Source organism: Syngnathoides biaculeatus, chromosome 6, assembly GCF_019802595.1.
Source record: "Syngnathoides biaculeatus isolate LvHL_M chromosome 6, ASM1980259v1, whole genome shotgun sequence".
In the NCBI taxonomy this organism is placed as follows: Eukaryota; Metazoa; Chordata; class Actinopteri; order Syngnathiformes; family Syngnathidae; genus Syngnathoides; species Syngnathoides biaculeatus.
Window position 1 is genome coordinate 18881677 of NC_084645.1, and position 14866 is coordinate 18896542.

Consider the following 14866-nt stretch of genomic DNA (forward strand, 5'->3'; position numbering starts at 1 on the left):
AATGCAGAGCAATTGTGAGTGTGGTAAGGAAGTAAAGAAAGGGGTCCAAGCGCGTTGAAACAGCTGGTGGAAGGTGTCTAGTGTGTTACGTGACAGAAGAGTCTCTGCTAGGATGAAGGGCAAAGTTAATAAAACAGTGGTGAGGCCAGCCATGATGTACAGATTAGAGACAGTGGCACTGAAGACACAACAGGAAACAGAGCTGGAAGTGGCAGAAGAGAAGACGTTGAGCATTTCTCAACGTGTGAACAGGTTGGATAGGATTAGAAAATGAGCTCATTAGAGGGACAGCCAAAGTTAGATGTTTTGGAGAAAAAGTTCAAGTGCAGACTTCGATGGTTTGTACATGTCCATTTTTAAGAACAGCGACGATTTGCAGAGCTCTGGGAACGATAGAGGAGATAAAGCTGATGGGTCACACAATAAAGTTATGGAAAGAGTAGTGGAGGCAAGACTCAGTACAGAAGTAAATATCTGCGAGCAACAGATATATAGAAAAAGCAGCCTTGTGGCTGCTAGTGGGAGAAGTACTAAAAGGTCAGAAGGAGCTACATTGTGACTTTGTGGATCTAGAGAAAGCTGATGGAGTGGTACTGCATGCGTAAGTCTGGTGTGGCAGAGAAATATATCAGAATGGTACACGACATGTATGAGGGAAGCAGAATCAGAATCAGATTTAATGGCCAAGTGTGTAAAAACACAACAGATTTTTCTCCAGCAGTCGGTGCTGCTCTGGTACGACATACAGAAGAAGGAACAACATGGCAACAAGAACAAAGAATAGGAGACATTTCTCTATTACTCTACTATTCCTTCGAAGACGTGCACAATGTAAAATGTGGGGTGGGAGTGCATCAGGGGATCAGCTCTGAGCCCCTTCTTGTTTGCTGTGGTAATAGATAGGCTGACAGATGAGGTTAGACTGGAATCCCCTTGGACCTGGATTGAGGCTCTAGGAAGAAGAGATTGCGAGGATGGATGAATTAAAATACTTGGGGTTAACAATGCAGAGCAATTGTGAGTGTGGTAAGGAAGTAAAGAAACGGGTCCAAGCGGGTTGGAACAGCTGGTGGAAGGTGTCTAGTGTGTTACGTGACAGAAGAGTCTCTGCTAGGATGAAGGGCAAAGTTAATAAAACAGTGGTGAGGCCAGCCATGATGTACGGATTAGAGACGGTGGCACTGAAGAAACAACAGGAAGCAGAAATGGAGGTGGCAGAAATGAAGATGTTGAGCATTTCTCAACGTGTGAACAGGTAGGATAGGATTAGAAAATGAGCTCATTAGAGGGACAGCCAAAGTTAGATGTTTTGGAGAAAAAGTTCAAGTGCAGACTTCGATGGTTTGTACATGTCCAGAGGCGAGAGAGCGAGTAGATTGGTTGAATGATGATGATGGAGCTGCCAGGCAAAGAGCGAAGAAGACCAAAGAGAAGGTCTATGGATGCTGTGAGGGAAGATATGAGGGCAGTTGGTGTTAAAGACGAAGATGCAGGAGATAGGCTTACATGGAAAAAAGATGACGGGCTGTGGCGACCCCTAATGGGACAAGCCGAGAGGAAAAGAAGATTCAAACATGTTTCATCACGAATAACTGTTCTATACCAGATGTAAACAACAGACCATATTCATATCATCATTTTGCAAGTAAACTTTGTGCGCATGTAATACCTAGTCTGCTAGGAAAGATGTTGATATTCGTGATATCACTACACGTAAACCATTTTGCATAGACTCAGTAAAGGATGTTAATAGCTAGCTCTAGACTCAAGTAGAGCTTGTGAAACCCCATTAGGACTTGTCTATTTTAAACCTCCACAGAGACTCGACGTGAGATAATGGGAACATTAGAAAATTAAATCCTTTCCATCTCCAGCCCAGGGAGATACCAATCTGGACTGGAGTCCCCATTTACTGAGTTAAATTGCTCCCTACTTGGATCTCTCAGCTTTTTTACTACACATTTGAGTAGATCATTGCAGCAATACGCCAATGTAACACAAAATCTGTGCTTATTTAGTGTGAATGTCTCTGTAACATTTGTAAGTAAACCACCAGAGTAATTTTTGGCTACTTACGAAATTATAGGGCGACACAATGGCGCAACTAGTTAGAGCATTGGCCTCACTGTTCTGAGGACCGGGTCCAAATCCCAGCCAGCCCTGTGTGGCGTTTTCGTGTTCTCCCCATGCCTGTGTGGGTTTTCTCCGGCCACTCCGCTTTCCTCCCACATCCCAAAAACTTGCAACATTAATTGGGCACTCTAAAATGCCCCTAGGAGTGATTGTGAGTGCGACTGTTGTCTGTCTCTATGTGCCCTGCGATTGGCTGGCAACCAGTCTAAAATGTACCCTGCCTCCTAATAGTTGGGATAGGCTCCAGCAATCCCGCGGCCCATGTGAGGGTAAGCGACTTGGAAAATTAATGGATTGATGAAATTATTGCTGTAATACTTTTTAAAAATGGCTATTTCAAGGGTGCTTCTAACTTCGCCAAATGTTGAATACTGTCGACATCAAATGACTATTTTATAAAGCTCTTTTGATAAACTGAATATTTAAATTGACTGGTAGTGTAAGGGTTTTGAGCATTGTATTCTGTCATGAACCTGTGGGACACAAAGACATTTTGAAATGACTTTTACCTTGGGGTTCAGGATGTAGACATCTGGAGGGGAATGTAATGTAAGCTTTCTTATACGTCTTCAGACCATTTGGTGATTCAACCCTTCATATAAGTCTTTCCTGCTCCCACAGGGAACAGGGAGATAATGGGAACAACAACTAATTAAAGGCTGGGGCTATTAAATCTGCTCACCGGGGAAGCCATTTCAAACCCATTCCCTGAAGATTCGCACCATTTAGATCACAGCCAAAACACGTGAGGGAAAAAAAAGCATGTATGTTTTCAGATTTTCTTAACTCAATGTTGGAAAAAATCAAAAGGCAGTCTTCTCAATCCAGGCAAGATGGGACAAAAAGTACACTTAATCACATTAAACCTAAAGTATCTTCTAATTTACAAAGGTATTTGGTCATGAAAACATATCATAACCTAAGATCATTTAGCCTTGTTAATTTTTGAGGTGCGTTTGTAGTGAAATGAGTATTAAATCTAAATTCCCACTTTGGTCCGTCATCCATCTCAAAAGAACCAAGAGACATTAGGCATGGCACTGACCCGTCGGCGAGATTCCTCGATGGCGGACAGCAGGGCGTTGTCCCTCTCGTTCTTCAAGAAGCCCTGTGGAAAAACAGGAAGACAGCAGAAGAGGGCAAGGCGGGTAGAGAGGGGAAGAGAAAAAGAGGATGATATCTTAGCTTGGCTGAACAAAAAGATGAGATGAAAAAAATGTCCTACAGGGAGAATTGTAACAGGCATTTACTCAGCGGGAGACAAGAAGACGTTTATCAAGCATGTGTCGGGATTAGTGAAATGTATAGTTGCTATTTCACACAGATGAAACAGCAAAAGTTTGCACTTTGAGCTGGACTAATTCTCCACATGCAATTTTGCCATGAGACAGCAATCACCACAGACTCCATTTTGAGAGCTTTGCAAAATGGCTTCCGTTGCAAAAAACATCCCTCCCACTCGTGCGGCTCTCCCTGTAAAACCTGTACTCTTATTCGACTTGATGTATTTTTAAGACAAACTTAGCAATCACAAGAGTGTTCATTTGCGAGTGGTTCTTATGTAACAAATGCTGCATGCAGATGAGCATGAGGCACAACCGCAAAATGCTGATGGAAAGTCAGTGACCGCTGACAAGCATATGGAGCGGTCATTTTCAGGAATCATCAAAATGAGAGGTAGTGAGTTCAGAACATTCACATGGCGATTCTCATATTCAATTAAAATATTTTCAAATACATATTTTTCCCCATTTCAAGGAACTTTAGTCAAATGGGTTTTTTGACTCACAATTATGTAAAGGAATAACAGCCTGATGACTCATTTGGAAGTGATCAAACTCCTTACTGATCACAACTTAACGGCGTTTAAAGGAATGATATTTGTACGCATCAGACATCTAAAAAAATGTCTTTCTAGGAAATTGAGTCATTGAAGTCCTTGTTCGGAACCCATAAATGAGCATAATTGCTGTTAGTCAATACTAAACATGACGAAAATTCAGATTTGCCTTCTTCAAAATGTTCCTGTTTATCATGTAGAAGAGGTGTCAAATTTTTCATTTTTATCACGACCCACACTTAGTTACGGTTTCCCTCAGAGGGCCCTAATGACTGAAACCATAAAAATGTTTAGTCATTTCATCATATTTACACACAAAATCTATGAACTTATTTTGGAATCAGAAATCAAGGTTAATGGATTTTTCAACTATTATTGATGTTTGGTAAAACACAAATGCTTGCAATACCTCAACATTGTTTGTAATACGACAATTTGAAATTTTGGTCCAGATTTGAACATGAATCATGGAAGTTGACACACATGATTTGCCTTCGCGGCCCACATAAACCTAGTGGCGAGCCGGATCTGGGCCCCGGGCCTGGAGTTTGACACCTGTGATTTAGAAGACTTTTCGTCCTTATCTTATAGGGGGTCAAACAATGACAGTTCACTGAATAAGTACCAGTGTTGAGTTAAAATTTAAATACAATAAGTAATCTAAAAAAAAAAAGTACTCGTTAAATGAACAAATAAGTGAATATATGTCCAGGAGCTTTTAAATTTGATTAGCGTGTATTCTTTCATGGTTTAGCAGCTGTTGAGGATAATACATCAGCAAAAAGGACAAAAGATGCTCCTTCTCTTTAAATGCCCTGAAGGTTAAAATTTTCAGAATTTATGTACTGTAACTGAATACCCTCTGACCTGATAGAAGAGCCTTTTATGCTGCCGCTGTCAGATAATATCTGATGTATTTAATAATTATGTCATTTTTGGTGCTATTTACTTTTCTGTCTACGGCGGACAGGATCATCTTAGTTGCAAAAAAGGATGTGACTGCTATTCTTGGAGCCAACAAGAGAGGATGCTCGCTTACAGGGAAATGAGCACTCTTGGCCTCCTATTTCCTCCCTCATCACCTCTCTTGTGTGCCATATAAAAGCCACCTGCTGGTTGATTTCCCTACCATTAGTCACATACATTCTCTCTTATACAGTATTTCCATGTCTTCCTTTATCCCCTGAAATTGAGAATACAAGCAATTTTACCATCACTGACCAGACAATAATAATAATAATAATAAAAATAAAAAAAAAAAATATATATATATATATATATATATATATATATATATATAATATATATATATATATATATAAATAGAATTGATTCTCATTATGCAGAAAGATCTGGTCAGGTGATTTACCATTACAGTATATTATAAAGTTTAAAATTAAGATTTGTATCTATTACTAGAGGTCTCAATCTTGTTTTTCCAATAAGCAAGCAACACCTGTTGATGTCATGGTTTTATAGGTCCTTGCATCCCAATTTAAAAAAAAAAAAAATATATATATATATATATATATACACACACAAACATACATATAAATGAAATCATCATCTTTGTCTCTGGGAACTAATTATTATTCCTGTAATTGTTGGAAGGGAAAACTATAGAGAAACAGGCGGTGCGAGAAGAGCTGCTCATTCGGCTAGAATCTTAAACAGCAGTGACACGTTGAGCAACACAGTAGTATCTCTGCTGCATTCTTCCTTGAAATGAACTGCAACCAGAACAATTTTTCGGTGCAGTCTTTTTGATGTCATCATAATTCCTTCTGCCAAGAAAGACGCCGAGAAGACATTTTTGGTGCCAAATGTATTTTGGTTTATGTAGCTCTTTGCGGTGGCCAAAATGACCACTTGGTCTGACAAAAAAAAAAGAAAAAAAAAAAATCGCTTTCCTATTCAAGGATCATGTTTCTTGTGTGGGTATTAGGAATTTAATTTTAGAACTATCTGGGAAACAATGACAAGGAACTGATATGTACAATTTGGTCAGTAGATGACAGGTGAGAGTGACATGTTCCTCAGCCTAACCCTGCGCAGATGACTCTCTATGCTTTTATTTTACATACACGTTCATGGTCAAATTGTAAAATAAAGACAATGTAAAGCAGAATATATATTAAGTTAAATCGTAGAAAAAAGGAACATTTATGCTAATTGTCAAACAATTGACGTGGTATTTAAGATAGCTAAGGATGTATGTTTTCTGGAAGCCCCACCCTTACATTGTGCCTCCTCAAAGAGGCAACCACAATGAACATTTGCAGCCAGTTGACCATAAAAGCCCAGAATTTTCAATAGCACAACCACCGGGGGGGAGATAAGTATGTAAGGACATTACATAGGTCAAATTGAGTGTGGATGGTCTTTAAATTTGTGGAAAAATACTTTTTCTGGCATTGTCTTCATTTACTGCAACAAGATTTGTAATTGTCAACATTCTTTCTTAATTGAAGGGAGAAAGTGACTATTATGTAGCCATTCACGTTTGATGAGTGACGCATGTCTGATCTCACATGTATGTTAACATGGACACATGGGCTGTTTCACTGCGCCGGCTCATGGAGGCCGTCTTTCTTCCATAGTTGGTGTGCAACTGAATGGGGCCTATCTCCATTTGAAGGGAAATTTGTCACAAAGTGTGTTAAAAGGATATTCAATATCTAAGTATGCCACAAGAAGTGTTTGAGACAAAATAAGGTTGGGAAACATGAGTGCATGGTGTTTTTGACCTCACTTGCCATGACACAAAGAACTGACCAGTTCCCTGCATGTGCGCTTATGCCCCCCCCCCAAAAAAAAATATATATAAAACATATTTCAAAAAGTATTGCAGTTTGCAATATCATAATTAAACAGCTACAGATGCATACACCCCTTGTAAGCATATATGTTAATCTTGTTTTAATTAACATTTTCAATCAATGACATGATAAGTACTTTCACAATATATTGCATTTGCCAGTGATCAATAATCTAAGCATATAAAAGAGCGAGGAAGACAGACAGGTGAGAAGTGTAAGAGACAAAGCAGGTAGCTGTCTAATAGTGCGTGCTGAGATTCTTGTGTGTGTGTGTGGGTAATACTCACTCATGCTCAGAGGCTGGCTGGCAGAAAAGAAGATGTGTGAACACAGAAGAATTAAAAAAATATTTTTTTTCTTTGTCTGTGCCTTGGTTTCTGGGTTTTGACAGAACAGGCAAGACCTGATTTGCCCTTCGGTTTCTTCATCCCTCCGTGGTGCTTCGTGTCAGGGAGGCAGCAGCGGCGACAGTGGCCGCCATTCTGGGGCGTGTTCCCCTTGCCCTCTATGGCCAGCTTGGCAGTGCGCCTGCAGCCTTTTCCTGTCTGAAACCAGGCCATTGATTATGAACCCCAAAGAAGTGAGTGTAAGTGCCAAACCAAGACTCACTGGAGGTGGTTTTATTGTCAGAGGGCCATACCAACTGTGGAGGCAGACACAGGGGGGATGCATGGGAAGGAACTATGGATTCGTATAGGGTATCTGTTCATACCATCAGATGACTCCCCCCTCCCACAGCCAAATATTACTCTCGTTCACACACTCCCTCACTTTATCTAAACATTGTTGACAACCCTGCGCCTCCTACCTTCCTCCATCCCACTCATTTTATTTCTTTCACCCATCTATGCATCCTTTCGTCGTATCCCCTCTCCTTCCTTCCTTTTCTCAGTGCAATTATATTAATGGAATTTATCCCTCCTTGGTTGATGGCTTCCGACATCCTGTCTTGAAATGAGGCTAATCGTGCTCTTACGGGTCATGTTTAGTTAATGAAGGGTTCCGGAGGCACATGGGTGGGGAGAATTAGGTGGGGAGAGCACAAAACGCAAACATGTTAAGCAAACGTGACCTGTAGTCACACTCACTCAGAGCGGCATATGGCATAGCTGCAGTCGTTGTGTGCAAGCCAGCACACACTAGAATAGCGAGCTGCACGTGCCGCATAAGCACATTCATTCATAATCCCAGGAAGACTGTAGGAACGAGTAACCACCCGTCACTGACACACACTTGTCCAACACTGCTCACACACACACACACACACACACACACACACACACACACACACACACACACACACACACACACACACACACACACACACCCTATGTAGCCATGTTTAAGTGGCGCTGCACCCGCTATGTGCTCAGCCGACTGGATTTGCTGCCATCACTGCTGAAGGATGAGTGTGTATAAAGCTTATGGGGGTGGAGGTAGCGGGGGCAGAGGAAAGGAGAGGATGTAAATGTGAAAGGAAAAAAAAAATATCAAAATGAAGAAAAATGTATAAAGAGCATGGTGAGAGACCTCACTCGAACGGAGTAAAGTGAGATGAGGACACGGAGATGCAATGAATAGCGGTTGGGCGCCATTTTTCCCCTAACAGCAATGCTCACAGCATCCCATGCCCTGTTTCTCTATTCCATCCATTTTTGTGGTCCCCCAGAGTTCCCCATTTTTCTTTAGTCTCGTTTATTCCTCCGCCACTAGGTGCATGATTTGAGGGGATGAAGAACAAAGCAGCAAAATCAACTGATCCATGACAATTGGATTTTCACCAGAAATCTCATAACCTTTATAAAGATTTCTTAGAAAGGCTGTCAGGGTCACCTGCCAGTAATTTCAACCCCCACCTCAAGCAAAATTTTTACCATGTCCCAGGTGAGGTGGAGGACATTGAGTCAAAGTGGATCATGTTCCTTGCCTCCATTGTTGAGGTGGCGGACCTAAGTTTTCACCATAAGGTGGTTATTGCCTGTCACGGCAGCAAACTCTCAATTTGTTAATGGACTCTGGGAGTAAGAGATTCAATCAAGATGAAAAGGGGGTTCATTCATCCTTTTTTTCTTATTCTGGTACTCCTGAGGTAACTGAGAGGTAACAACAGAGCAGGCGTAATTCAGCTTTGGTGGTTGCCAAGGCAAAAACTTAAGCGTGGGAGGAGTTGGGTGAGACCATGGAAAGCAACTTGTGGGCACCTTCAAAAAAATTCTGGTCCCCCATTCTGAATTTCAGAAAGGGAAAGCAGTGCACCCACTTCTGGAAGAAGACAGGACTGATTTAATGACTGCTGTGGAAAATTCAGAAGCCGGACGAAGTACGAGTTGTACATCCTCTGCTCGACCTTTTTGAGGATGGAGGATTGATCTCTCACTAAGGTCTTAAAAAAACTAATTCCCAGAAACTTGAAGGTCTTGACAGTTAACACAGCGCAGTTGGAAAGCATGAGGGGCAGCCGTGGCAAAAGATGCCTTATGAAGAACACGATCATCTCTGTGGTCTTGAGCCTGTTCAACTCCAGGTTGTGTTGGGCGCATCACTTGCTTTTGATACGCAGTCTCATCAATGTTTTGATGAGGCGAACGTCCTTTCATCTACAAACTTGAGGAGTTTTAAACCCGGGATGAAGGACTGCCGACCTCGACTCGGTAGATTGTGTCTGTCAGAAAAATATTTCAAAGACCTACTCAATTCCACCGACACACTTTCCTACGAGAAAGCAGGGTCTAGGAACTCTAAGGTGATTTGTGTATTTTTCTAATTACTGTCATGGATGGGAGGAGTCTCCTGCCCACACCTGACCGTGGTTGGATTCGGCTTGACTTTTAAAAGAACAAACTGGACAGACACCAGACTATTGCCTTATCACCAATATTGCTTTGTGCTTGTTTTTCATCATGCTTAAGTGTAGTTTTCTGGTTTCTCTATGACATTCTCAGTTGAGTGTCAGTAGTTTCCCGTTCCTGTTTTTTTGTTTGTTAATCTTCTGTAGGTTATCATCTGTTATACCTTTGTTTGTTTGCCAGTTATTTCTAATCATGTGTCAATTATAGATTTTGCGTTTATGACCTCTATGGTAAGGTTACCAGCAACATTGGCTGCAAGTATCAATGGTGTGGCAGGGTGCTTCGTCGCAAGGTGCTTCGTTCTGTATGTATGGTTATTTGCGGGTAAACTCTGTATGAATGCGTATGCAGATAAAGTCTGCAGTCGACAAGAGATTTTGGAATTCAGAGTACACAGCGTGAGGACTATGACTGTGATGGCTAAAATTGCCCACTCCCAAAACATCCTGGGAGATATTGCCAGGGGCTCCAGTGCCCTTTGGTTCATGAGAGAGAGAGAAAGAAGACCCAAACACCGTAGTGAGAAGGTGAGGAAACCCGCAGAGCAGGGGCTCTAGCTACGCTACGCCGGAGCATGCACTGACCACCGCAACCTAGTGTCTTCCTTGCAAATACAAGGTCCCTCGCGAACAAGACAGATGAGCTGAGGCTGCTGGTCTCCACCAACGGTGACATAAAAGGCTGTTGTGCGTTGATTTTTCACAAAACCTGGCTCAATACCATACGCTGCTGTTGTCGTTAGCAGGCGGCACGCTACACTGATAGACTGAGGGATGAGCAGGAGAGGAGGGCTAAGGATGCTAAAACATTGTACAGCCACTGCTCTCCCCATGTGGAATATATGACTGTAAAATGCATTCCCTTTTATTTGCCTCGGGACTCCACCTATATTCTCATCACTGCAGAGTACATCCCCCAGATGCTAATGCTAACCAAGCCCTCTGACTTTTTCATGACAAAGCAAACAACAGCGCACTTATCCAGAAGCCATTTACATTGTAGCAGGGGATATGAACCATGGTGATCTAAAAACTGTATTCCCTAAACTACATCAACGTGAAATGTGCTACAAGGGGAGAAAATCCATCAGACAAATTTTATTCGAACATCAAACAGGGTTTTTGCTCAAGATCCCTGCAATATCAGAGTCATGTAAGTAAGTAAGTTTCTTTCAGCTTGTCCCTTTCGGGGTCGCCACAGCGTGTCATCTCAGATGAACGCGCATATATATGTATGGCACAATTTTTACTCCAGATGCCCTTCCTGACGCAACCCTTCTCAGGGAGTGGATGCCACAGTGGGATACGAACCCACAACCCCTGGTTTACCAAACCAGTGCTCTCACCACTGAGCTACAGGGCCTCTCAATATCAGAGTCATGTCTTTGTTCCTAATCCATGCATACATTCCACTTAAAAAAAGAACTCCCATCCCATATATAACAGAAGACTTGGCCTCAAGGTGCATCTCAACAACTGCAGGACTGCTTTGAACCAAACTATGATGTGTTTGAGCATGATGACCTGGAAGTGTATCTATCAACTGTCCTTTAGTATATAAAGTACTGCTCAAACATCTCAATTGTGGACACTCACATCTGGGTTTATCCAAATAAGAAAACCTGGATGAAAAAAGTGATACAGACCCTGCTTGGGGGAGAGGAACGCTGCCTTCAGATCCGGGGACACGGAGCTCTACAGTACAACAAGAGCAGGCTAAAAGAGGGGAATGAAAGAGGCAAAGGCTACATATAAAGAGGAGGATTCAGGATTATTTTAAGAAAGACTACATGGAGGTGTGGCGTGGGGTCCAGCAAATAACCAACCACAGAGTCTGCACCCTGTTAACAGATGGTGGCGGTGCCTCATTAGCAGAGGAATTAAATAGAGTATCTTCACCCACTTTAGGGTGCCATCAGGGACGGCCTCTCCACGTCCGCTAACCCACAGCAGCAGGTGGACCTTGTGGTGAATGAGGGGAGGCGGATGCCGGGATCTGTGAACCCAAGGAAAGCTACAGGAATTGATGGCGTGCCGGGTTGGGTGGTTGAGGACTGTGCAGCCCAACTGGCAGGGGTCATTACCAAGACCTTTAACTACTCCCAGACCCGGGCAAACATTCCACCCTGTTTAAAATCTTCAAACACCGACCCCCCCCCCCCCCAAAAAAAAAATCATCAGCAGTCTAAATGACTATCGTCCGGTGGCACTAATATTAATCATTACCAAACGGCAAGAAAAAAAAAAAATGGTACGGACTCACATTACCGCCATCCTACACGTTGACCCCATTCAGTTTGTTTACAGGGCCAACAGGTCCACAGAAGAGGGTATAAATACAGCTCTCCACACTGCACTTTCCCACCTAGAGCAGCTCGGCGTTTAATACCATCTTGGCTGACAGACCGGTGATGCCGCTGAATGAACTTGGAATATCAGAGTTCATCTATTGCTGGATAAACTTCCTGACAGACTGTACTTAGAGGGTGAGAGTAGGCCTCGAGGTGTTTTCAGCCATCAGGCTCAGCTCTCCTCAGCGCTGTGTTCTGAGCACCCTACTCTTCAACCTCTATACACATGACTACTCCTCCACACACCGCAGCACGAAGACGGTAAAGTTTATGGATGACATCACGATGGTGGTGGTGCTTTTGGGCTGTGTGCTTTTCGGGGGTAGGTGGGTTCTGCCTTGGGACCTGTTGGTGGTTGGGGCCCCCATTCTCTCCGGGCATGGTGGCAGTAGTGGGAGACGCTGGGTAGAGAGTATTGCATGTGGGGATTGATGGTCCCTCCTTTCAGGATGGGTCAGGGTGGTTCAGTTAGTCTAGAGGACCGCTCTAGGTCCTGAGGAGTGTGTGGCGTCATTGTGGTTGGGTCCCCAGAAGATGGGTGAGCTGGCTTGTCCCTTCCTAGCGACCTACAGGACCCACAATTGAAACATCTATCCATTTTTTTAGTCTCTTATCCTCACGAGGGTCACAGGAGTGCTGGGACCGATCCCCCCCCAGCTGTCATCGATTCAGAGGGAGGCTACACCCTAAAATGGTTGCCAGCCAGTCGCAGGGCACATGGGGACAGACAACAGTCACACTCACAATCACACACACAATCTGGTGTGCTTGCTGTTGGTCAGCAACATTAAATCTCCACAAAATACATTTGAGTTTGTGATTTTAAGGTGACAAAATGTTCAAGGGGGATGTATACTTTTTTTAATCCACTGTATACTGTCATCAACAAAACTCCTGTTCTGCATAGAAAATAAAAATAAGTTTTTAAAAATCACAACAATGGCTTATAGAGAAGACATTGTAATACAATGCTAACAGTAGTGATAAACACCTTCCTATGCTCTTTGCTAATGTGAAGTCGCAGTTTGCTTCCACAGAAAGGCAAGTATTCTAGTCAATTAGATTGTGTGTGTGTGTTCTTCTGTACGTATACTCTGATGCTGCCAAAAGCTAAGTGCACTACCGGTAAATCAGTCAGTCAGAAGCACCCAGACTAACTGACATCCGGTGCACCAAGAGGAGAGAAAGATGGGAATGGGGATGAAAAAACAATTACGGAAGCGAGTAAAATTAAATCAGAGAGGAATGAGAAGAAATCCATCCATTTTCTGTACAGTTTTTCCTAATTTAAAAAAAGAGGTGGTTGGGGGTGGTGAACAAAAATGACACATCTGCAACAGTGATAAATTAACTTAGAGACCAATAGATGATTAAAAACCAAAAGTGGGGAGGAACAGAGAGAGAAGCTCAAAAAAAAAATTAATAATAAAAATAAAAACTGACCAACTTTACTGGAGAACTAGAATTGTATGTTGACAAGTTTGATTCATTTTGTGACCATTCTCGTAACTCAAATCACAATTGCATCTCAAATTCCTTTCCAAAATAAAATGAGTGGAAATTATATGTTTCACTCAACAATGATATGTTGTGTTCCAGCTCAGAGTAAAATAAGTGTGCGAAGTAAATGTTTTTAAAAACTACTGTACTTCACTGTTTGCCGTTTTCCCACTTTTATTTTCATCAACTTCATCTTTTCATGGACATATTGTGGATCGGCATCTTAAAAATGATTTTAACACCCTTGACCAGCAGTAAAGCCTTTATCTTCCTCTTCTGTCTAGTACAGTGACTTTCAACTGGTCCATCGGGTCCCTGCACCCCTGCCCCCCAAAAACAAAAAAAGGCCATAATGGAAAAAAATTAATATACCCCTTGAACACTTTGTGACCTTACAATCACAAATTTAAATGTATTTTCTGGGCATTTTTTTAAAAATTTCAGAATATGTGTCAGTACAAAAAAGTCAAACATGCAGACACCTGTTGTACAGTACACACACCAGTAAGTATGATCTGAAGATGCCCGTTTTAAACTGCCATATTTGCCATCGAGCAGGGGACCCACCCAGGTGGATGGCACCACCGACCCCCAGGACCAAGGGAGGTCCCAAACCAAAGCGAAGCAACACAGATGTGGCAGCATCATTTTTAACAAACAATATGTAACAGTTTTCACTTCAAAATGAATATTTATATCGGAATTAATAATAGACATTTACAAAAATAAATGTCCCCCCCAATAAAAAGCACTTAAGGGAGTGAACCATCTGGTCAACTGAACCAATGTGATCATGGATTGCAATACAGTTAATACATAGGAGAGAATAACAATTGGCTGTCAGCACCAACTTTTCATTTGAAAATCCCCATCGTCAATATGATGAATTTTCAAAGACCATTTAACCATTGGTCAGTCTTGCATGGTCGACAAACTGCAACAAACTCAACTGTTGCAAATTGTCCCTATTTACCACCAGAGTTCTTCCGGTCAGCCAGTCGAAAAGTTGGAAGTCAATGCCTACAGTGTTAACCGTGTGTTACTGCAACATAGTCTTTTCCAATGTGCTGAGAGGGGCAATTTCAAAACAAAAGCTTGATATACAATTGGCTACATTGGATATCAATCCCATTTTAGGCTTTTATTTTGAAATTCATCGAGCGAAGTCCATCTAACCATTTTCCTTACCGCTTATCCTCACTAGGGTCACAGTGCTGGAACATAATGAAGCCTTAACACGGGGTGTCAAACTAACTTTTGTCAAGGGCCACATTGTTGTTTCAGTTTCTCTCATAGGGCTGTTACAAAAGTGAAACCATACCTCATCATGATTTCACACAAAACAAATTGAGAGATAATTAGTTTCAAAATCAGA

The 14866-nt window shown here is 42.1% G+C and overlaps 1 protein-coding gene across 2 annotated transcripts in view; it reads right to left on the reverse strand.

Moving 5' to 3' along the window:
* nup93 (nucleoporin 93) overlaps nucleotides 1–14866 on the reverse strand; it is a 34314-nt gene that overhangs the window by 14795 nt on the left and 4653 nt on the right. For both annotated transcript variants that reach the window (XM_061823413.1, XM_061823412.1), the window contains exon 4: nucleotides 3179–3241. In XM_061823413.1, the coding sequence (XP_061679397.1) occupies nucleotides 3179–3241 (63 nt within the window). The remainder of the gene's footprint in view (nucleotides 1–3178; nucleotides 3242–14866) is intronic.